This window comes from Salmo salar, unplaced genomic scaffold, assembly GCF_905237065.1.
Source record: "Salmo salar unplaced genomic scaffold, Ssal_v3.1, whole genome shotgun sequence".
NCBI lineage: Eukaryota > Metazoa > Chordata > Actinopteri > Salmoniformes > Salmonidae > Salmo > Salmo salar.
The window spans coordinates 1,409-26,100 of NW_025549084.1; the positions used below are offsets into that span (position 1 = coordinate 1,409).

Here is a 24,692-nt window from a genome sequence, read left to right on the forward strand (position 1 = left end):
GAGGTATGGGACTGTAGGTGGAGTGAAAGAGGTATGGGACTGTAGGTGGAGGTAAAGAGGTATGGGACTGTAGGAGTGAAAGAGGTATGGGACTGTAGGTGGAGTGAAAGAGGTATGGGACTGTAGGTGGAGTGAAAGAGGTATGGGACTGTAGGTGGAGGTAAAGAGGTTTGGGACTGTAGGTGGAGGTAAAGAGGTATGGGACTGTAGGTGGAGGTAAAGAGGTATGGGACTGTAGCTGGAGTGAAAGAGGTATGGGACTGTAGCTGGAGTGAAAGAGGTATGGGACTGTAGCTGGAGTGAAAGAGGTATGGGACTGTAGGTGGAGTGATAGAGGTATGGGATTGTAGGTGCGAGTAAGGATGACAAAAGGCAGAGAATTTACCATTTACTGGGAATTTATTCCTTCACACGGTAAATTTGGGGAAAAGGGGCTGGACAGAACCAAAGCAAAGAAAGTAAATGTAGCCCTCTCTCCTATTTTACCTGCCTACCCACTACTTACCTAACTTAGCACCACCTGGTGACCTACCCACTACTTATCTAACTTAGCACCACCTGGTGACCTACCCACTACTTACCTAACTTAGCACCACCTGGTGACCTACCCACTACTTACCTAACTTAGCACCACCTGGTGACCTACCCACTACTTACCTAACTTAGCACCACCTGGTGACCTACCCACTACTTACCTAACTTAGCACCACCTGGGTGACCTACCCACTACTTACCTAACTTAGCACCACCTGGTGACCTACCCACTACTTACCTAACTTAGCACCACATGGTGACCTCCACTACTTACCTAACTTAGCACCACCTGGTGACCTACCCACTAGTGACCTAACTTAGCACCACCTGTGACCTACCCACTACTGACCTAACTTAGCACCACCTGGTGACCTACCCACTACTGACCTAACTTAGCACCACCTGGTGACCTACCCACTAGTGACCTAACTTAGCACCACCTGGTGACCTACCCACTACTGACCTAACTTAGCACCACCTGGGTGACCTACCCACTACTTACCTAACTTAGCACCACCTGGTGACCTACCCACTACTTACCTAACTTAGCACCACCTGGTGACCTACCCACTACTTACCTAACTCAACACCACCTGGTGCGCTAACCAAAATACAGGGGGTGGTCCGCCCAGGTCTTTCCTAGTGTGTATAGACAATAAATGTGTCCTGTGTATGTGTGTGTCCTGTGTGTGTCAGTGTGTGTCCAGTTTGTGTGTCATGTGTGTGTGTTCGTGTGTGTGTGTCTGTCCAGTGTGTGTGTGTCAGTGTGTGTGTAATGTGTGTGTTTGTGTTTTTGTTTTGTTTGTGTGTGTGTCCAGTGTGAGTTTCTGTGTGTCCTGTGTGTGTGTCCTCTGTATGTGTGGTTCCAGTGTGTATGTCCTTTGTGTGTTTGTCAGTGTGTGTGTGGCCAGTGTGTGTGTGTTGTGTGTCCAGTGTGTTTGTCCTGTGTGTGTGTGTCCAGTGTGTGTGTTCTGTATGTGTGAGTGTGTATGTGTGAGTGTGTCTGTGTGTCTGTGAGTCTGTGGCCACCGTGTGTGTGTGTGTGTGTGTGTGTGTGTGTGTGTGTGTGTGTGTGTGTATGTGTCAGGTTATTATTTACAGTGACACTGAGGAGTCATCATAAACAAAAAACCCTGGATAGAGGGGCTCAGTGAATGTGGAGGTTAATGTGTACAGGTGGGTCAGTGTGTCAGAGGAGGCTCTATAGAAGGACAGAGTGCCGGCTGGCCAGTCCAGATACACTCCTACTCTGTGGGAGCTGGAGGGGCGGACGTCTATGGTTGTGGCATTATCATTGTGACTGGCAATGTAACTGTTGTCAGAGCAGATCAGACTCCAGGACTTGTCATTACATCCAAGCCCGCAGTCCTTACCCCATCCTCTCCTGCTGATTCCTTTATATGTCACTCCTATATCGGCCCCCATTCTCCCACTCCACTCTGCCTCCCAGTAACAGCGCCCAGTCAGACCCTCTCTGCACAACACCTGTCTACAGCCCTCAAATCTCTCTGGGTGATCAGGATACGGCTGCTTCTCTTTCATACATGTCACCTTTCTGTTCTCCTCAGACAGAGAGAGGAGTCTGTTTACTGTGTTGAGGTCCAGTGTGAGATCACAGACATCTGGTGGATGAAACCAGACACAATATTAGAAATCATCATCATTCACATTAGAATGTTAACTCACTTTTCACTAATTCATTTAATGTAGATGTTTCTAGGTATCAAAAGGAGAAGTTAAGGTAACTTGAGACTTGTTGAATGATCATATGTTATACTGATGGTAATATAAAACACACTTATTCCAATTAATTACACACACACACACACACACACACACACACACACACACGTACGCATGCATGAACATAAACACACATTTCTAATGTAACACACATACAGACACACACATTGTCAAAGCAGCTCTTTGTAATCTTTGGTGTCCCTGATTTCTGCCTCTGTAGAACTACAGCTGATATTTAATATGACCAAGTAAGTAATGATGGTGGTCTTTGACTATGACTTAACTTGCATTAAGATTTATTCTTAGTCATATTCTTCACGGCAGTCAACACTCACATTTTCTAAGCCCAGGTTTCATTGTGTTCTCTCCACCATGTTCCACACTGTAGCGGTAAGCAGAATAACAGACAGTCATTGAGGGATACACCTGAACACACAAACACACACACACTCACACACACACACACACACACGGTCAGCATATAACTTTGTCCAAGTGGTGTTAAGAATGTTTGTCTTAACTAGCCTGATAAGTCAAACATGTCTGATATGAACATTGACATAAACCCTCTACATACTTGAGTTTCTCCAGTCTGCAGTGTGGATCCTCCAGTCCAGCAGAGAGCAGTCTGACTCCTGAGTCTCCTGGGTGATTGTAACTCAGGTCCAGCTCTCTCAGGTGTGAGGGGTTTGACCTCAGAGCTGAGACCAGAGAAGCACAGCCTTCCTCTGTGACTAGACAGCCTGACAGCCTGCAAAGAGTCACATCATATTAAAACCACACTGCTATTCTTTGGTGGTGAAAATAATGGCAGTATATTTTTTCAACACATTAAGATATATCAGTGTCCTGAAACCTGCCATATCTATTCAGAAATTAATCATCATTATAATTTACAATTTATCAAAGTATAGATTGTAGAGAGAAACATGTGTAGTGCAAATATTTGAGTAGACTGACCAGGCCAGTTTAAAAAGCAGTATCAGTCAAAAGACAGACAGTGAGGTATCAGATTTAGATTGTATTGAGTATACAGTCCACATCATATCTATTTTGACAGTGAAACTAACATTTTAAATGTGTCTCTTTTCTCCAACATTTCAGATCTCAGATCAAATGTTTCATATGAGGTGACAGTATATAATGTCACCTTTTATTTGAAGGTATTTTCATACATATCTGTTTCACCATTTAGAAATGAACACTTTATGTATCTAGTCATAAGTATTCTGATCAATTCACTCATAGTGTATTACATTAGTCAAAAGTTTAGTATTCGGTCTGATATTCCTTGAACACAATGACTACATCAAGCTTGTGACTCAAACTCGTTGGTTGCATTTGCAGTTTGTTTTGGGTTGTGTTTTGCCCAATATTAACTGAATGGTGGATGATGACTGGAGTCATTTTCTGTCTAAGTGAGTATGTTTCTAAACATGACAAAATTAATCCTGATGATGCCATGAGATGATGCCAAAAAATCAGCAACGAATCATGAATAATAATGAGTGAGAAAGTTCCGGAGGCTACACATAACATGCTAACCTCTCACCATTACCAATAACAGAGGCTACAACAAAACATGCTAACCTCTCACCATTACCAATAACAGAGGCTACAACAAAACATTCTAACCTCTCACCATTACCAATAACAGAGACTACAACAAAACATGCTAACCTTTCACCATTACCAATAACAGAGGCTACAACAAAACATGCTAACCTCTCACCATTGCCAATAACAGAGGATACAACAAAACATGCTAACCTCTCACCATTACCAATAACAGAGGCTACAACAAAACATGCTAACCTCTCACCATGACCAATAACAGAGGATACAACAAAACATGCTAACCTCTCACCATTATCAATAACAGAGGATACAACAAAACATGCTAACCTCTCACCATTACCATTAACAGAGACTACAACAAAACATGCTAACCTCTCACCATTACCAATAACAGAGACTACAACAAAACATGCTAACCTCTCACCATTACCAATAACAGAGACTACAACAAAACATGCTAACCTCTCACCATTATCAATAACAGAGGATACAACAAAACATGCTAACCTCTCACCATTACCATTAACAGAGACTACAACAAAACATGCTGACCTCTCACCATTACCAATAACAGAGACTACAACAAAACATGCTAACCTCTCACCATTACCAATAACAGAGGGGGTATGATCTTTGTGCCTCTGTAACTTTCTCATTCATCATCATTCACGATTCATTCATGATTATTCATAATCATGGTAGCATCCACATGAATGTAGAAGTGTTCAGAAACGTCTTCTATTCTTACTGACAATCCAAGTGAAGTGACTCCAAAATGACAGGACATTATTCACCATTCAGTTTCTATTAGGAAAAACACAATCCAAAACATAACCAAGACAAACTACAAATGCATTCAACAAGTTAGTAGAATCACAAGCTCAATGTAATCACTGCAGCCATGGAATATGGGACCAAATACTTAAATGATGACTACTTTAATACAATATAACTGAATTTGTCCAAATAATGAAGACATTTTCAAATGGGAGAACTGCATAAATGAAAGTGCTTTCATTTCTAAACGGTAGCACAGATATGTATGAAAACCTTTAAATAAAAGGTGACATTCTGTAATGTCGCCTAATATGAAACATTCTATCTCAAATCCAAAATGCTGGAGCATAGCGCCAAATTTAAAACTGTAAGTTTCACTGTCCAAACACATATGGTGTGGACTATGTGTTCCTGGTAAACACATGTGGATCTGGTGAACTGTTATCACTTGTTGACCAACTACAGGAATACTGACCTCAGAGTCTCCAGTTTACAGTGGGGATTCCCCAGTCCAGCAGAGAGCAGCTTCACTCCTGAATCCTTCAGGTCATTGTTACTCAGGTCCAGCTCTCTCAGGTGTGAGGGGTTTGACCTCAGAGCTGAGACCAGAGAAGCACAGCCTTCCTCTGTGACTCCACAGCCTGACAGCCTGCAAAGAGTCAAATCATATTAAAATCACACTGCTATTCTTTGGTGGTGAAAATAGTGGCAGTACATTTTTTCAACACATTCAGATATATCAGTGTCCTGAAACCTGCCATATCTATTCAGAAATTAATGTTTCATTATTATAAATGATCATAATATGACTTGTAGAGAGAGAAATGTATAGTGCAAATATTTGAGTAGACTGACCAGACCAGTTTAAAAAGCAGTATCAGTCAAAACACAGATATTGAGGTATCAGATTTAGATTGTATTGAGTATACAGTCCACACCATATCTATTTTGACAGTGAAAATAACATTTTAAATGTGGCTCTGTACTCCAACATTTTGGATTTGAGATCAAATGTTTTATATGAGGTGACAGTATATAATGTCACCTTTTATTTGAGGGTATTTTCATACATACAGTGCCTTGCAAATGTATTCAACCCCTTGGCGTTTTTTCCTGTTTTGTTGCATTACAACCTGTAATTTAAATCGATTTGGATTTGGATTTCATGTAATGGACATACACAAACTAGTTCAAATTGGTGAAGTGAAATGAAAAAAAATCCTTGTTTCCAAACATTTCAAAAAAAAAATAAAAAATTAAAAAGTGGTGCGTGCATATGTATTCACCCCCTTTGCTATGAAGCCACTAAATAAGATCTGGAGCAACTAATTACCTTCAGAAGTCACATAATTAGTTAAATAAAGTCCACCTGTGTTCAATCTAAGTGTCACATGATCTGTCACATGATCTCAGTATATATACACCTGTTCTGAAAGATCCCAGAGTCTGCAACACCACTAAGCAAGTGGCACCACCAAGCTAGCGGCACCATGAAGACCAAGGAGCTCTTCAAACAGGTCAGGGGCAAAGTTGTGGAGAAGTACAGATCAAGGTTGGGTTATAAAAACATATCAGAAACTTTGAACATCCCACGGAGCACCATAAAATCCATTACTAAAGAATGGAAAGAATATGGCACCACAACAAACCTGCCAAGAGAGGGCCACCCACCAAAACTCACAGACCAGGTAAGGAGGGCATAAATCAGAGAGGCAACAAAGAGACCAAAGATAACCCTGAAGGAGCTGCAAAGCTCCACAGCAGAGATTGGAGTATCTGTCCATAGGACCACTAAGCCGTACACTTCACAGAGCTGGGCATTTCGGAAGAGTGGCCAGAAAAAAAGCCATTGCTTGAAGAAAAATATAAGCAAACATGTTTGGTGTTCACCAAAAGGCATGTGGGAGACTCCCCAAACATATGGAAGAAGGTACTCTGGTCAGATGAGACAAAAATTTTGCTTTTTGGCCATCAGGAAAACGCTATGTCTGACGCTAACCCAACATCTCTCATCACTCCAAGAACACCATACCCACAGTGAAGCATGGTGGTGGCAGCATTCTTTGGGGATATTTTTCATCGGCACGGACTGGGAAACTGGTCAGAATTGAAGGAATGACGGTGCCAAATACAGGGAAATCCTTTAGGGAAACCTGTTTGTCTTCCAGAGATTTGAGACTGGGATGGAGGTTTAAGCTAAAGCAACACTCGAGTGGATTAAGGGGAAAAATGTAAATGTCTTGGAATGGCCTATTCAAAGCCCAAACCTCAATCTGTGGTAAGACTTAAAGATTGCTATACACCAGCGGAACCCATCCAATTTGAAGGATCTGGAGCAGTTTTGCCTTGAAGAATGGTCAAAAATCCCAGTGGCTAGATGTGCCAAGCTTATAGAGACTAATTGCTGCAAAAGTGGATCTACAAAGTATTGACTTTGGCATGCTCAAGTTATCTGTATTTTTTTCTTAATTCTTGTTTGTTTCACAATAAAACATATTTTGCATCTTCAAAGTGTTAGGCATATTGTGTAAATCAAATGATAGATTTTTTGGAGGGGTTCTATTTTAATTCCTGATTGTAAGGCAACAAAATAGGAAAAATGCCAAGGGTGTGAATACTTTTGCAAGCCATTGTACATATGAAAGTGCTTTCATTTCTGAACGATAAAACATATATAAACACTCTCAAAAAGTGACATTCTATCTCAAATCCAAAATACTGGATCATAGCACCAAATGTAAAACTGTAAGCTTGACTGTCCAAACACATATGGTGTGGACTGTGTGCCTGGTAAACACATGTAGATCTGGTGAACAATTATCACTTGCTGACTAACTACAGGAATACTGACCTCAGAGTCTTCAGTTTACAGTGGGGATTCCCCAGTCCAGCAGAGAGCAGCTTCACTCCTGAATCCATCAGGTCATTGTTACTCAGATCCAGCTCTCTCAGGTGTGAGGGGTTTGACCTCAGAGCTGAGACCAGAGAAGAACAGCCTTCCTCTATGACTCCACAGCCTGACAGCCTGCAAAGAGATCATCATGACTTCACAAACACACTGTTCATTTAACGAGTAGTGTAGAAGGACAACGGTAGATGCATTTTGTTTATTCTCTCAAACAACATATAGATTCATCTTCCATCTCCTAGAACTGTATGGTCATAATGTTACACTAATGTAAACATCAATTCAATTATTCAATATGTTTTTCAATATAATATTATTTTCATATTATAATACATATTTTACTCAACTTAATATTTCTTTCTGATGAATAGTTCTTAAATGTCATTTTATGTACTCACAGAACAGCTCTGGAGGCTTTGACCACTGGCAGCAGCCTCAGAAGACCTTCCTCTGATCTGGAGTATTTCTTCAGGTCAAACACATCCAGCTCCTTTTCCGAAGTCAGCAACACAAAGACCAGAGCTGACCACTGTGCAGGTGACAGGTTGGGTTTTGAGAGACTTCCTGAGCTCAGGAAGCTTTGGATCTCCTCCACTAGAGAATGGTCATTCAGTTCATTCAGACAGTGGAACAGATTGATGCTCATCTCTGGAGAGGGATTCTCCCTGATCTTCTCCTTGATGTACCTCACTGTTTCTTCATGGCTCTGTGAGCTGCTTCTTGACTTTGTCAGTAGACCTTGTAAGTGCTTCTGATTGGACTCCAGTGAGAGGCCCAGAAGGAAGCGGAGGAACAGGTCCAGGTTTCCTGTCTCACTTTGTAAGGCTTTATCCACAGCACTCTTGTAGAAAGTAACTTCAGACTTGTCTTTCGTTTGCAGTTTGTCCATTAGATTCTCATTGTTGTTGACGAATGAGAGGAACACATATACAGCAGCCAGAAACTCCTGAATGCTCAAATGCACAAAGCAGTACACCTTGTCCTGGTACAGAACACATTCCTCTTTAAAGAGCTGTGTGCACAATCCTGAGTACACTGAGGCTTCATTAACATCAATACCAGCCTCTTTCAGGTCTTCTTCATAGAAAATCAGATTGCCATTCACAAGCTGTTGAAAAGCCAGTTTTCCCAGTGACAGAATGCTCTCTTTATTCCAGTGTGGACCTGTCTCTTCTTTCCCAAAATACTTTTCATTCTTCTGTTTGGTATGAAACACCACAAGGTGTGTGTACATCTCAGTCAGAGTCTTGGGCATCTCTTCTCTCTTATGTTTCAGCATGTGTTCAAGGACTGTTGCAGAAATCCAACAGAAGACTGGAATGTGGCACATGATGTGGAGGCTCCTTGATGTCTTTATGTGTGAGATGATTCTGCTGGCCAGGTCCTCATCACTGAATCTCTTCCTGAAGTACTCCTCCTTCTGTTGGTCATTGAACCCTCGTACCTCTGTCACCTGGTCAACACACCCTGAAGGGATCTTATTGGCTGCTGCAGGTCGGGTAGTTATCCAGAGGAGAGCAGAGGGAAGTAGATTTCTCTTGATGAGATTTGTCAGCAGAACATCCACTGAGGTTGACTCTGTGACGTCCCAACAGATCTTGTTCTTCTGGAAGTCTAGGGGCAGTCGGCACTCATCCAGACCATCAAAGATGAACAGAACTTTGTACTTGTTGTAGATGGAGATTCCTGAATGTTTGGTTTCCATTGAGAAGTGATTGAGAAGTTCAATGAAAGTGTGTTTTTCCCCTTTCAGCAAATTCAGCTCCCGAAAAGGGAAAAAAACCACAAATTGGACATCCTGATTTGCTTTTCCTTCAGCCCAGTCCAGAATGAACTTCTGCACAGAGACTGTTTTTCCAATGCCAGCGACTCCCTTTGTCAGCACAGTTCTGATAAGTTTGTCTTGTCCAGTTAAGGGTTTGAAGATGTCGTTACATTTGATTGGTTTCTCTGGTCTTGCTTGTTTCCTGGTTGTTGTCTCGATCTGTCTCAGCTCATGTTCATTATTGACCTCTCCTGTTCCACCCTCTGTGATGTAGAGCTCTGTGTAGATCTTATTGAGAAGTATTGGGTTTCCTTGTTTAGCGATCCCCTCAAATACACATTGAAACTTCTTCTTTAGATTAGATTTGAGTTCACGTTGGCAAATCACAGCAAGCTCATCTGAATGAAGAAATAACACAGGATATTAATATTACGTCAGTTTTAATGCCTAGAGTATTGTAGGACTGTTGTAAAGTTCAATTATAATAATTAACTGTCTATGTAAATGTGTAAATGTTCTCATGATGTATTACAGACTGGTGTGACTGATTATATTATTATTGGTATTATTGATGTTGTCTATCTCTCTCTCTAAATGAATCACCACAACACATCCCTGCTGCTACTTGATGAGGTCACTAGGTGTTGTGTTAAGGCTGCTTCAATACCATTGATTTACACAGGTACTTTAGCTACAGCTTTTAAAGGTTATAAAACAGCATTCAACATGAGGCAGACAGCTCTTACTTTTCTCCAGTGTGTCAACAAGCTCCTTCTGGTTCATTTTCCTCAGGAGGTGCAGTGTGATCTTCAGAGCCCCCTCTCTGGCACTGCTCTCCTGCTTCTCATCTTCAGCATCCACCACTTCCTTATCCTGCTTCTGACTCTCAAAGCCTCTGGCACTTGAGGTAAACAAAAACAAATGTACGTAACAGGACCACATACACTGAATATGTTGACCAGGTCTGTTTGATGACTCTGGGAAGACTGACCACTGATAATCTCTGACTGATCTCTCCTGTTGGTTTCTGTGGACAAAACATGAGATTACATCTCCTCATCCAGGGAGCACACACACACACACACACACACACACACACACACACACACACACACACACACACACACACACACACACACACACACACACACACACACACACACACAGGAAGGGAATGTTGTGTTTGTTTAATATTGTTTTAGGTCTATGAAAATGGACAAAGGGATTAGCCTATGGATTATGAAAACAACAAAAATAAATGGGGAAATGGGAGAGGAGAAATGACTAGAGACAGTGTTGTTTAACTCACTGACCATGACCCATGAGTTCTTCTTACCTTTGTTCAGTAGAAAAGTCTCCCTCTCTAAACTGTGTAGGAAGTTTCATAGACCTGCCACTCTTCATGGACACACAGCTGGGAACAGGGGAGGCTGGTCTCTCCTGCTTGATTGGACTTCAACACAACAAAGACAAACATTACATCTCCCATCTACTCTGAGCTCAGATGGGGAAACATAAGAAGAGTTTCATTCCAAACCGCTATATATCAATTTTCCCGAAATTCAGAGATAGTGAAAAAACAATCTAATCATGTCATGGGGTTGTTCAATGACATACATGTATTTGTTTAAAATCTATCCCTGTCACGTTCGTTGTAATGGATAGACCAAGGTGTAGCGGGTACGTGAATGCTCATTTTTATTCACCAAAAATAAACAAGAACACAACCGACAAACAGTCTTGTAGGCTCTCACAGCAGTACAAAGAAACAATCTCCCACAAACCCCAAAACAAACATACTCCTAATTATAGGACCTTCAATCAGAGGCAACGATAGACAGCTGCCTCCAACTGAAGGCCCCAACACCAATTAGAAAACATAGAAATACAACCAACTAAACAGAACATAGAAATAAACTAACATAGAACAATAACCAAAAACCCTGGAATACATACATCTAACACCCCTCTACAACACAACCACCCCGAACCATATAAAACAAACACCCCCTGCCAAGTCCTGACCAAACGATAAGAACAAATAACCCCTTTACTGGTCAGGACGTGACAATCACTTGATGGTTTCATTTCAGAGAGACAAATAATCATGTTTTTTTCTAAATGCTATATATCTGCCTCACTCTCAGAGAAATCAGTAGTACTGCTAGGTTTTATACAGTAATAATATATATCTGCCTCACTCTCAGAGAAATCAGTAATACTGCTAGGTTTTACACAGTAATAATATATATCTGCCTCACTCTCAGAGAAATCAGTAGTACTGCTAGGTTTTACACAGTAATAATATCTGCCTCACTCTCAGAGAAATCAGTAGTACTGCTAGGTTTTATACAGTAATAATATATATCTGCCTCACTCTCAGAGAAATCCGTAGGTACTGCTAGGTTTTATACAGTAATAATATATATCTGCCTCACTCTCAGAGAAATCAGTAGTACTGCTAGGTTTTACACAGTAATAATATATATCTGCCTCACTCTCAGAGAAATCAGTAGTACTGGTAGGTTTTACACAGTAATAATATATATCTGTCTCACTCTCAGAGAAATCAGTAGTACTACTAAGTTTTACACAGTCAAATGTGACCGACCGACTCAAATCGGTCTTACAGTATGTAGCAACATTTGAAATTGTGTTTTTTACTTTTTATAAAAGGAGACTCAGGGCTAGAAAATGGTATATCACAGTATAGCTTCCGTCCCTCTCCACGCCACAGGGACCCTCTGCAGACATCGACAACAGTCACCCTCGAAGTACCGTTACCCATCGCTCCACAAAAGCTGCGGCCCTTGCAGAGCAAGGGGAACAACTAATTCAAGGTCTCAGAGCGAGTGACGTCACTGATTGAAACGCTATTAGTGCACGCCCGCTACCTAGCTAACAATTTCACACCTGTTACACTATATAGACTCATGACTAGAGAATGGTATATGACAGTATAGCTAACTAGCTAACCATTTCACACCGGTTACACTATATAGACTCAGGGCTAGAGAATGGTATATCACAGTATAGCTAACTAGCTAACCATTACACACCAGTTACAATTTATAGACTCAGGGCTAGAGAATGGTATATCACAGTATAGCTAACTAGCTAACCATTTCACACCAGTTACACTATATAGACTCAGGGCTAGATAATGGTATATCACAGTATAGCTAACTAGCTAATCATTTCACACCAGTTACACATACACTACAGTTGAGGAACAATGGGAAAGTAATTCTGCTTTGAAGGTTGATAATCTTGTAACCTCACCTTTTACTGTGTTGGTACATACTGGAGAGCTTTTCTTTTTCTACAGGGCTGTTACTTTGGCAGATAACGTCACCCAACTAAATACATCGTTTTATATATAAAATTAACTAAATGTATGGTGATTTTGGTTTATGTCAGCTTCATTGTTTGTTAAGCTATAAATGGTTATTTTATGGTTTTAAGTGGTAAAATGAACTAGAACATTTTTCATTTTGCAGTTCTGTGTGATTACTACTTTAGTAAGGAATTACACATTATTCAGTACTCCTGCAGTTGCAACATAATTCCAATAGATGGCAGCATAAGACCACAAATTATATTTCAGAATGTTAGTTTAGTTCTCCCTGAACACACTTCCCCTCACAGGAAAACTCCTGTGTGCACTTCTTTCTGTCCCTTTCCACACTGCTAACGCAAGAGGAAGGACAGAAGAAGCATTTAACAGATTACTGTGAAGTAATATAATGACGATGCATGTTTATTATCACCTGTTTTTATGCTCATGTTTTGAAATTATACTTCAGTAATATAACGATTATCAATAAGCCTGAACATTAATTCAGTCACATCTGGTCAAGAAAAAGTATTTTCCTAGTATATTCATTGTTAAATGCTCGCACAAGTAGTCATCTCTGCCCCTCCAAAAAGCTTGTGCTGTCAGCTGCAGCAAGCACTCTGCCTTTGCGTGCAAGCGAGGGGCACAATGAGGTAATTTTGATTACCACAAGGGTTGCATGATGGAATTTATTGGCTGGAAGATGCACTTGTCTATTCTATTTCGAGGCTGTTTAGTCCCAATATGAGATATTAAGAAAATATTTTATGATGAAAGTATACTAGAGTATAGGTTTAAGCATCTGACTAGTGATTATTTACCCTGGGTTCAATACCTGCTCTCATTACTATTTCTTTGCTCTCCGAAAAACAACACAGCCTTAAAACGAGATATATAACTAAATAAAGTAATGAGTGACCATTTTAGAAAATCATGGGACATAAAGTCTTTGGTTGCAATCTATTTTATGTCAATCATATTGCTGCTTGTAGACTATAGCTGATGCTTCATGGTATATGCTGCCATCTATTGGAAATATTTAGCAATTAAAAGTTCTTAATTCACGTACAGACATTGGTGAGGCAGCTGAGAAATAATGTGTATTTTTCTTGTTAATTCCTTAGATCAGTCTCAAACCTGCCCCACCTATCCCACGCCAATTGATGGACTTTCACATAGAGGTTACCAGGTCACCCAGTTCAAACCACATTAGAAAAATAAAACTAATGTGTCTTGTTTATCAAGTGTTCTGCCTTGAAACAATAAATATAATAATATAACAAAACAATAAAAGCTAAATGCTTAGACAGGTTTTACCATCCATCTAGTGTTCTAGGATACTTTACCCTAGAATTTGGGTTAGGGGTTAAGGCTAAAATAGGTTATACCTAGGGTTAGGGCTAAAATAGGTTATACCTAGGGTTAGGGCTAAAACAGGTAATTCGTAGGGTTAGAGTTTCTGTATAGCACTTTGTGACATCTGCTGACGTAAAAGGGCTTTATAAATACATTTGATTGATTGTTAGGATTAGGGTTTTTAAGGCAAAAAACAGTATAGGTTTATAGCTCTCTTGCTCCTCCCTGTGGCCTTCTGTGGGTACTACATAACTCATTCGCGACACTTGCTAAATTCATAATCTGACGTAGGAACTGAGTCAGATCTACAAATCAATGAGCTAGACCTGTCCATTTGGTTAGAAACTCAGTGAACCTACACAGCTTTCGCTCAATTCGATGCCTAAAATTAAGATTTCGATGCATATCAAATTACCCAGCAGCCATTTAGAAACAACAAATCGTCAAAAAAAAAAAAAATCTTTAATAAAAAAAGGAATTCTGGCTGTTTAAATCTGCAGCATCTTGAAAAAGAGGACAGGGACATGCATTTTGTTTAGGTTGTATACCTTTTTCTGAAAACAAATATGGTTAACAATGACCAGAAAATGTTTAACGTTTGATGGGTATCCGCCAGCCATCAGCTGAAGCATGAGTCACCACAAGGTGTACCCAGGTAAACAGTGAGCTTGCACACAAAGTACTTGTGACGCTGGTAATGGTAAGTCACCTGAGATAAGCCTACAATGTTAACGCAGGCAGGTCTTATTGATAACAATAGCGAAGCTGCCATTGTGATGCAGAACAATGAGCTGGGAATAGAACGTTCAGAAGGTGAGTTGGTGCCACGGTGCTCAATTAAACTAATAGGAGCTGGCAGGGTGAAAAATGCACTAAAATAAGGTCTGTTTTTTTGCGATGACTTCATAACCAGGGACATAAGGCAATATTATGATACTATTTTTCGGATAAAAACGAGTTAATTGCATCCGCCATGGGGCTCCATGGCGGATGCAATTAACTAGTTTTTATCCGAAAAATACGTTGTTAACAATATTGTTTATCATAAGGTACTGGGCTCCATGGCGGATGCAATGAACTAGTTTTAATCAGAAAAAAAGCATAGTCAAAATTGGAATGTGTCCAGCCTACTTGAGGCCCTATGAAAATAATATTCAAAAGTCCGGTCCTTGGACACAGAGGGGTTAAACACTAAAGTTACCGTCCATCTAGTGAAGAGAGGAGAACCGGACAGAGGTAGCCAGCATTCGTCAACGAGAGAGGGAGAAGCCCTCCACGGGATTTAACAGGTGGAAGAAACAACCAGGGAGCTCCATCGGTCCACAAAAAATACAGGCGGCCGGTGTACGTTTGACATGTTTGAACGAACGTAAATAGATTTTATTTTGACTTTTCGTTGTGACTTTTCCCTCCCCCGTCCTACATTTTGAGTAGCCTACCGAACGCACTAACAACATGGAACAACTTGGAGTTATTTGGACCTAAATTATGAACTTTGTCGAAAGAAACAACATTTGTTGTGGTCCTGGGATTCCTGGAAGTGCCTTCTGATGAAGATTATTAAAGGTAAGGGAATAGTTCTAATGTTATTTATGATGTTAGATGACTCCAACATGCCGGCTAACTGTATAGCCTAGTGTATTTTTCTGAGCGCAGTAGTCAGATTATTGCAAAGTGTGCTTTCCCAGTAAAGTTATTTTGAAATCTGTCAATGCGGTTGCTTTTACGAGATATTAATCTATAATTTTTTGAATAACAGTTTAATATCTTATCCACGTTTTATAATGAGTATTTTTGTAAATTCACTGGCAGTTTTGGGGGAGACACATTTTCTCAACGACACGTGCCGATGTAAAATGCTGTTTTTGGATATAAATATGAACTTGATAGAACAAAAATGCATGTATTGTCTAACATAATGTCCTAGCAGTGTCATCTGGTGAAGATTGTCAAAGGTTAGTGCATAATTTTAGCTGGTTTTCTGCTTTTGGAGACGCCTGTCCTTGAATTGAAAATGGATGTTTGTACTTTTTTGGCTATGTACTGTCCTCACATAATCTAACTTTATGCTTTCGCCGTAAAGCCTCTTTGAAAATCGGACAATGTGGTTAGATTAAGGAGATGTTTATCTTTTAAATGGTGTAAAATAGTTGATTGTTTGAGAAATTGAAATTATTAGATTTTTGATGTTTTGAATTCCCCGCCTTGCTAGCAATCCCGTCAGTGGGATTAGGTTACCCTCGATCCCCAAGAGGTTAATTAAACACTTGAAATTCTTTTGATAGGGAATGTTCTGGGAACCTGGGATACAAAATGTAGATAAAGTTCTTAGCCTTCATTTGTCTAATGTAGTAAGAAACACGGTTCTGAAAGGGTGGTATGACTTTTGACCCCTCTGGTGACTTTTCCTTTTGTGGTCTGATCAGCCGCAATGAAAAGCCATTTGGATGGTGAATTTAAGGTCATTTGTGATACTGACTTTAAGGAAATTTGTAGAAATGATAATTATGATGGAGTTAAAGTTCTTAGACACAATTGATAATTTGAACCAACGAGAAGACAGAATGACGATTAGGGTACAATAATTTTTCTTTGTGGAGTAGTTCAGATTAGTCATTTTGATCTGATTATGTTATGTGAATATTGTTTGATAATTAGGGGTATTTTTTACATTATCTAGATAAGTTTATTTTCCCTTAGGAAGTCAGCTGTGGTTGTATTCAGTGGAAGAGATTTAACACAACAAGGCTGTGGAATTAATATAATAGTATTATTATATTTTGTTGTTGAATAAGTTTAGAACCTCTTGATGTTCTCCGTCCCGTATGCGGAATCAACATCCAGCGTAAAATCATTTCGCCATATTCATAACCGAACAATAGAAAAATGTTTTTTTTTCTTTCAAATATAGGACTATTTTATATCGTTTTATAGATACACCTCTCCTGAATCGAACCACGTTGTCCGATTTCAAAAAGGGTTTACATCAAAAGCAAAATATTAGATAATGTTAGAGGAGTATATCGTCAAAGTATTCACATAGCCATTTTCCGACCAACCACATGCATCACAAATAACCAAAAAACAGCTAAATGCAGCACTAACCTTTGACAATCTTCATCAGATGACACTCCTAGGACATCATGTTACACAATATATGCATTCTTTTGTTCGATAAAGTTCATATTTATATATAAAAACAGCATTTTACATCGGCGCGTGACGTTGAGAAACTATTTTCCCTCAAATGCATCCGGTGAAACAGCGCTATAATTTACTAAATTACTATTCGAAAACATTTTTAAAATGTAATATTGTCATTCAAAGAATTATAGATGAACATCTCGTGAAAGCACCTGCATTGCCAGATTTAAAAATAACTTTACTGGGAAATCACACTTTGCAATAAAAGGGGATGCTATACTCAGAGAAATAGGCTAGCAATACAGGTCTGCGCCATCTTGGAACAATCGAATATCAAAGTTTCTAAAACTGTTTGAATGGTGTCTGTGAGTATAACAGAACTAATATGGCAGGCCAAAACCTGAGAAGATTCTGTACAGGAAGAGCCTTCTTTGACCATTTCTTGGCATTCTACACTCTCTTTATTGAAAACAGAGGATCTCTGCTGTAACGTGACACTTTCAAAGGCTCCCATAGTCTCTCAGAAGGCGCCAGAACGTTGAATTATGACTTTGCAGTCCATGGTTGAAAAACAGTAGCGCATTTGGATAGTGATCGAGCTGAGAACAATGAGACGGGAGCGCACGTGCACGAGACAACTCCATGTTCAACTTTGAGTCTTTGAACGAAAACAGGGTTTCCCGGTCGGAATATTATCGCTATTTTAAGAGAAAAATAACATAAAAATTGATTTTAAACAGCGTTTGACATGCTTCGAAGTACGGTAATGGAATATTTTGAAATTTGTTGTCACGATACGTGTCCGCGCGTCACCGTTCGGATAGTGTCTTGAACACAAGAACAAAACAGAGGATATTTGAACATAACTATGGATTATTTTGAACCAAAACAACATTTGTGGATGAAGTAGAAGTCCTGGGAGTGCATTCTGACGAAGAACAGCAAAGGTAATCCAATTTATCTTATAGTAAATCTGAGTTTGGTGAGTGCCAAACTTGGTGGGTGTCAAAATAGCTAGCCCGTGATGGCGAGCTATCTACTCAGAATATTGCAAAATGGTATAAAATAGTCATATGTTTGAGAAATTGAAATAATAGCATTTCTAAGGTATTTGAATATCGTGCCACAGGATTACACTGGCTGTTGAGTAGGTGGGATGCAAGCGTCCCACCTAGCCCATAGAGGTTAAGTAGCTATGGAATAAGACAGCAGACAGAGAAGTCCTCCCTGCACTGCTGAGACCTTGATGGGTTGGAAGTAGCAGGAGGAGAGCATAATACAGGAAGAGAAGATAAAAGGGACGCAGAAGGATTAGATAACAGTTAGGGAGTGGAGACCAGCATAGTTAAATTATAAACAGGTGAGGACAGAAATAATACTGGGACAGACAGAAAGACATAATAAGAATAAAAGGGAATTTGGTTCACTTAGCTTATATTAATTCATGGAGAGTCTATCGGCTCCATTGGTTTAAAAAAAAATGAAAAAATGAAAAAAATGAAAAGTTAGGAGGAGAGGCATGTATTTTAGTTTTGATTCTAACTTTATGTTTGGTAAATTCGCCAAGAAGAGATATGACTATTTACACAGACAAGCACATATGCATCAGAGAATTGTTACAGAGTAGCTAAGGATGAATTGCCCTGGGAGAATTGGACATGTGGAAAATGAAAGGGGGCAATCCTACAAGAGAAGGGCTGACATAAGGATAATTTACTAACCTTACCAAAAACATTGTTTAGATATGCAGCAATATTGATACATGGCTTGAGCCATGTATAAATAGGGGGAGTATGGTAGAGCAGGTGATAGAACAGGTTAGGATAATTACTTAAACAAATTGTTTGTTGTAGAATATCCATTCCAACATTTGGAAATGGAGTTATTGAGGGGAAGAAAGGGTGTTTAACAATAATAGATAAGTATAGCAAATGGGTAGAAGCGTTCCCAACTTACTTGGTGGACATGATTATGGTAGCTAGAATATTAAGTCAAGATATTATCCCTAGAGTTGGTTTACTAGGATCTATCTCTTTAAAGGATGGATGACATTTTAGCTAATCAGATAAAGCCTATAGAATGCCAGAGTTAGGGAGAATAGAGATACCAGAACAGGTAGACATAGAAATTGAAGAAATACTAACAGAACACATGAGATGACTGTTTGTTAACCAAATCCATATGTCCAAGAATTTGTATCCAACAGGTGAATTACAGGAGAAGGTGATTCATTCAATCCAACCAGGAGACTGGGTGTGGATCCAGTCCCTGAGGAGAAAAAACTGGAAGGAACACCGTTGGGAAGGCCCATACCAGGTTCTGTTAAACCACTGTCTTTGCCATTAGAAAAGCTGAAAGAGTCATTTGGGTCCACGTTACCCACTGCAAGAAGGAATGTACACATATGAGCACTGCTGATCACACACAGAGTTAGGAGAAGAACCGAGTACCAACAAGGTCCGGGGGCTACCTCCTTAACGAAGATTTCCTATCCCGACCGTTCATCACTGTGTGTGCTCCTAGAGGTGTGAGTATGGGGTGGTCCCTAGCAGAGAGACTAAGGACAGGAGAGGGTTGGCGGTTTTGGGGAAGAGTAGAAACTCTGAGCTGCATCATAATCTAATCTTTCTGATACATTCAGATCCACCACCTTCCGGTACTAATCATACGATACCGTTGTCATTGAGAAGAAGTAAAATATAAACTATATAATACACTGATGAGTGACGTACAGAATGAGGAATCAAAAAAGATCAGGATGTAGGTTTAACCCCTGGTCGGGCTCGGGACGGACATCCAGCTAAAAATCCTAACCCAATTAGCATAACAAAATGTAATTTTTTTTTTCTTCAAATATAGGACTATGTTATATCGTTTTATAGATACACCTCTCCTGAATCGAACCACGTTGTCTGATTTCAAAAAGGCTTTTCAACAAAAGCAAAACATTAGATTATGTTAGAGGAGTATATCGTAAAAGTAGCCACATAGCCATTTTCCGACCAACCACATGCATCACAAATAACCAAAAAACAGCTAAATGCAGCACTAACCTTTGACAAACTTCATCAGATGACACTCCTAGGACATCATGTTACACAATACATGCATTCTTTTGTTCGATAAAGTTCATATTTATATATAAAAACAGCATTTTACATCGGCGCGTAACGTTGACTAACTATTTTCCCTCAAATGCATCCGGTGAAACAGCGCTACAATTTACTAAATTACTATTCGAAAACATTTTTAAAATGTAATATTGTCATTCTAAGATTTATAGATGAATATCTCTTGAAAGCAACTGTAATGCCAGATTTAAAAATAACTTTACTGGGTAATCACACTAGCGTTACATGTCAGCGCCATCTTGGAACAATCGCATATCAAATCTAGTCTTGTATACTATTGTCAATAATCCCTTACCTTTGATTATCTTCATCAGAAAGCACTTCTAGGAATCCCAGGTCCACAACAAATGTATTTTCTTTCCAATAGCTTGTTCTTGTTAGCGCGTTCTGAAGGCTGCACCAAAAGTTCCGACGTGCCCGGGACACCTCTTTCGAAAAAAATCATTTTCTTTTCATTTAGGTTCGTTCAAAGATGTCAAACGTTGTATAACATAAATCTTTAGGGCCTTTTTCAACCAGAGCTCCAATAAGATTTAAGGGGGAAGATTGCATTGTCTTTCAAAACGTTTCGAAAGGGGAGGGTAGCCAGGGGCGCCGGCGTCATAATGGTGATGGCCCTCTCTGTGTGACCACGTTCCACAGCGTGTCATTCAGTCAGTTTTCACAGTAGGAGACTCAAACCACTTTGTAAAGACTGGGGACATCTAGTGGAAGCAATAGGAAGTGCTCAATGAACTATTGCTCACTGTGTGATTTATAGGCAAAGAGATGAAGTTGAGTCCGCAATTCAGAATTCCACTTCCTGTTACGATCGGTCTCAGGGTTTTGACTGCCATATGAGTTCTGTTATACTCACAGACACCATTCAAACAGTTTTAGAAACTTTAGGGTGTTTTCTATCCACAAGTATTAATTATTTGCATATCCTAGCTTCTGAGTTTGAGTAGGAGGCCGTTTAAAATGGGCACGAATTTTTTGCAAAAATCGCTGTAGCGCCCCCTATCCTAGGCGAACGACAAGAGGTTAACCTCTATGGGACCGGCGGGACGAATTCGTCCCACCTACGTAACAGCCACTGCCATCCTGTGGCGCGATTTTCAAAATCTTCAAAATCATATTACTTCAATTTCTCAAACATATGACTATTTTACAGCCATTTAAAGATAAGACTCTCGTTAATCTAACCACACTGTCCGATTTCAAAAAGGCTTTACAACGAAAGCAAAACATTAGATTATGTCAGCAGAGTACCAAGCCAGAAATAATCAGACACCCATTTTTCAAGCCAGCATATAATGTCACCAAAACCCAGAAGACAGCTAAATGCAGCACTCACCTTTGATGATCTTCATCAGATGACAACCCTAGGACATTATGTTATACAATACATGCATGTTTTGTTCAATCAAGTTCATATTTATATCAAAAACCAGCTTTTTACATTAGCATGTGACGTTCAGAACTAGCATACCCCCCGCAAACTTACGGGGAATTCGCTAACATTTTACTAAATTACTCACGATAAACGTTCACAAAAAGCATAACAATTATTTTAAGAATTATAGATACAGACCTCCTCTATGCACTCGATATGTCCGATTTTAAAATAGCTTTTTGGTGAAAGCACATTTTGCAATATTCTAAGTACATAACCCAGGCATCACGGGCTCGCTATTTAGACACCCGGCAAGTTTAGCACTCACCATAATCATATTTACTATTATAAAAATGTCATTACCTTTTGTTGTCTTCGTCAGAATGCACACCCAGGACGTCTACTTCAATAACAAATGTTGGTTTGGTCCAAAATAATCCATCGTTATATCCGAATAGCGGCGTTTTGTTCGTATGCGTTCCAGACACTATCCGAAATAGTAAAGAAGTGTCGCGCGCTTGGCGCAATTCCTGACAATAAAATTCAAAGTATTCAATTGCCGTACGTCGAAGCATGTCAACCGCTGTTTAAAATCAATTTTTACGTCATTTTTCTCGTAGAAAAGCGATAAAATTCTGACAGGGAATCTCCTTTTCGGCAAACAGAGGAAAAAATCCCAAAGGCGGGGGCGGTCGGGGTCACGCGCATAAGCTAGTGTCTCTTGATGGGCCACTTGAGAAAGGCGATAATGTGTTTCAGCCTGGGGCTGGAATGACGACATTCTCTTTTTTCCCGGGCTCTGAGAGCCTATGGACGACGTGGGAAGTGTCACGTTAGAGCAGAGATCCTTAGTAAATGATAGAGATGGCAAAGAAGTTCCAGAAATGGTCAGACAGGCCACTTCCTGTAAAGGAATCTCTCAGGTTTTGACCTGCCATTTGAGTTCTGTTATACTCACAGACACCATTCAAACAGTTTTAGAAAATGTAGGGTGTTTTCTATCCATATGTAATAAGTATATGCATATTCTAGTTACTGAGTAGGAGTGGTAACCAGATTAAATCGGGTATGTTTTTTATCCAGCCGTGTCAATGCTGCCCCCTAGCCCTAACAGGTTAAGGTAAACATTAAAAAAAAATCCTGGGGAAGCAGTCAACTGTACAGGAATTGGGGATGGCCAGATTGAAGTACTCAGCCAACCCACCTCGGTTCATCTTAACTCCTGATGAGTACCAGTGTTATAGATACAAGAATGGCACCGAGAACTTAGATGATATTAACCTGTTGGGGCTAGGGGGCAGTATTTTCACGGCTGGATAAAAAAAACGTACCCGAATTAATCTGGTTACTAACCCTACCCAGTAACTAGAATATGCATATACTTATTATATATGGATAGAAAACACCCTAAAGTTTCTAAAACTGTTTGAATGGTGTCTGTGAGTATAACAGAACTCATTTGGCAGGCAAAACCCTGAGACATTTTCTGACAGGAAGTGGATACCTGATGTGTTGAATTACCTTTAAGCCTATGCCATTGAAACACACAGGGGCTGATTAATGTTTTGGCACTTCCTATTGCTTCCACTAGATGTCACCAGCCTTTACAAAGTGTTTTGAGTCTTATACTGTGAGATCTGACCGAACAAGAGCCTTGGAACGGTGATGGCCGATTAGACTCTGGCGCGAGGTCATGTTGGGTACCCTCGTTCCAATACGTTTTAAAGAGAATGCATTCGTCCACCTTGAATATTATTCATGTTCTGGTTAAAAAGGCACTAATGATTTATGCTATACAACATTTGACATGTTTGAACGAACGTAAATATATTTTTCCCCTCGTTCATGAAGTGAAGTCCGGCGGGCTTAGATCATGTGCTAACAAGACGGAGATTTTTGGACATAAATGATGAGCTTTTTTGAACAAAACTACATTCGTTATGGACCTGTGATACCTGGAAGTGACATCTGATGAAAAGAATCAAAGGTAATGGATTATTTACATAGTATTTTCGATTTTAGATCTCTCCAACAAGGCCGTTTGTCTGTATCAGAAGCGTATTTTTCTGGGCGCAGTGCTCAGATTATCGCAAAGTGTGATTTCCCAGTAAGGTTATTTTTAAATCTGGCAAGTCGATTGCGTTCAAGAGATGTAAATCTATAATTCTTTAAATGACAATATAATATTTTACCAATGTTTTCTAATTTTAATTATTTAATTTGTGGTGCTGACTTGACTGCCGGTTATTGAAGGGAAACGATTTCCTGAACATCAACGCCATAGTAAAACACTGTTTTTGGATATAAATATGAACTTGATAGAACTAAAAATGCATGCATTGTCTAACATAATGTCCTAGGAGTGTCATCTGATGGAGATTGTCAACGGTTAGTGCATCATTTTAGCTGGTTTTATGGTTTTGGTGACGCCTGTCTTTGAATTGACAAAACATTACACACAGCTATTGTCAATGTACTCTCCTAACATAATCTAACTTTATGCTTTCGCCGTAAAACCTTTTTGAAATCGGACGACGTGGTTAGATTAAGGAGATGTTTATCTTTCAAAGGGTGTAAGATAGTAAGATAATTTTGACATTTATTTGGTTTCAAATTTGCCGCTCTTGAAATGCACCTGCTGTTGATAGGTGCACCACGGGTGGCACGCTAGCGTCCCACATAGCCCCAAGAGGTTAATGGCTGAAAGTAATCGTTAACCTCTATGGGCTAGGTGGGATGCTAGCGTCCCCCCCGTGGTGCACTCCATCAACAGCAGGTGCATTTCAAGAGCGGCAAATATGAAACCAAATAAATGTAAAAATTCAAATTTTTCAAACATACAACTATCTTACACCCTTTGAAAGATAAACATCTCCTTAATCTAACCACGTCGTCCGATTTCAAAAAGGTTTTACGGCGAAAGCATAAAGTTAGATTATGTTAGGAGAGTACATTGACAATAGCTGTGTGTAATGTTTTGTCAATTCAAAGACAGGGTCACCAAAACCATAAAACCAGCTAAAATGATGCACTAACCTTTACAA

The 24,692-nt window shown here is 39.7% G+C and overlaps 1 protein-coding gene across 1 annotated transcript; it reads right to left on the minus strand.

Moving 5' to 3' along the window:
• Positions 1-1,533: 1,533 nt before the first annotated feature.
• On the minus strand, positions 1,534-2,715 carry LOC123735233 (stonustoxin subunit beta-like). Its single transcript, XM_045712989.1, has 2 exons — positions 2,613-2,715; positions 1,534-2,156 (listed from the first exon to the last, which is right to left on the minus strand). Exons 1-2 carry the CDS (start codon positions 2,689-2,691, stop codon positions 1,630-1,632), a joined length of 606 nt encoding a protein of 201 aa, XP_045568945.1. The 5' UTR covers positions 2,692-2,715; the 3' UTR covers positions 1,534-1,629.
• Between the last annotated feature and the right edge of the window lie 21,977 nt (positions 2,716-24,692).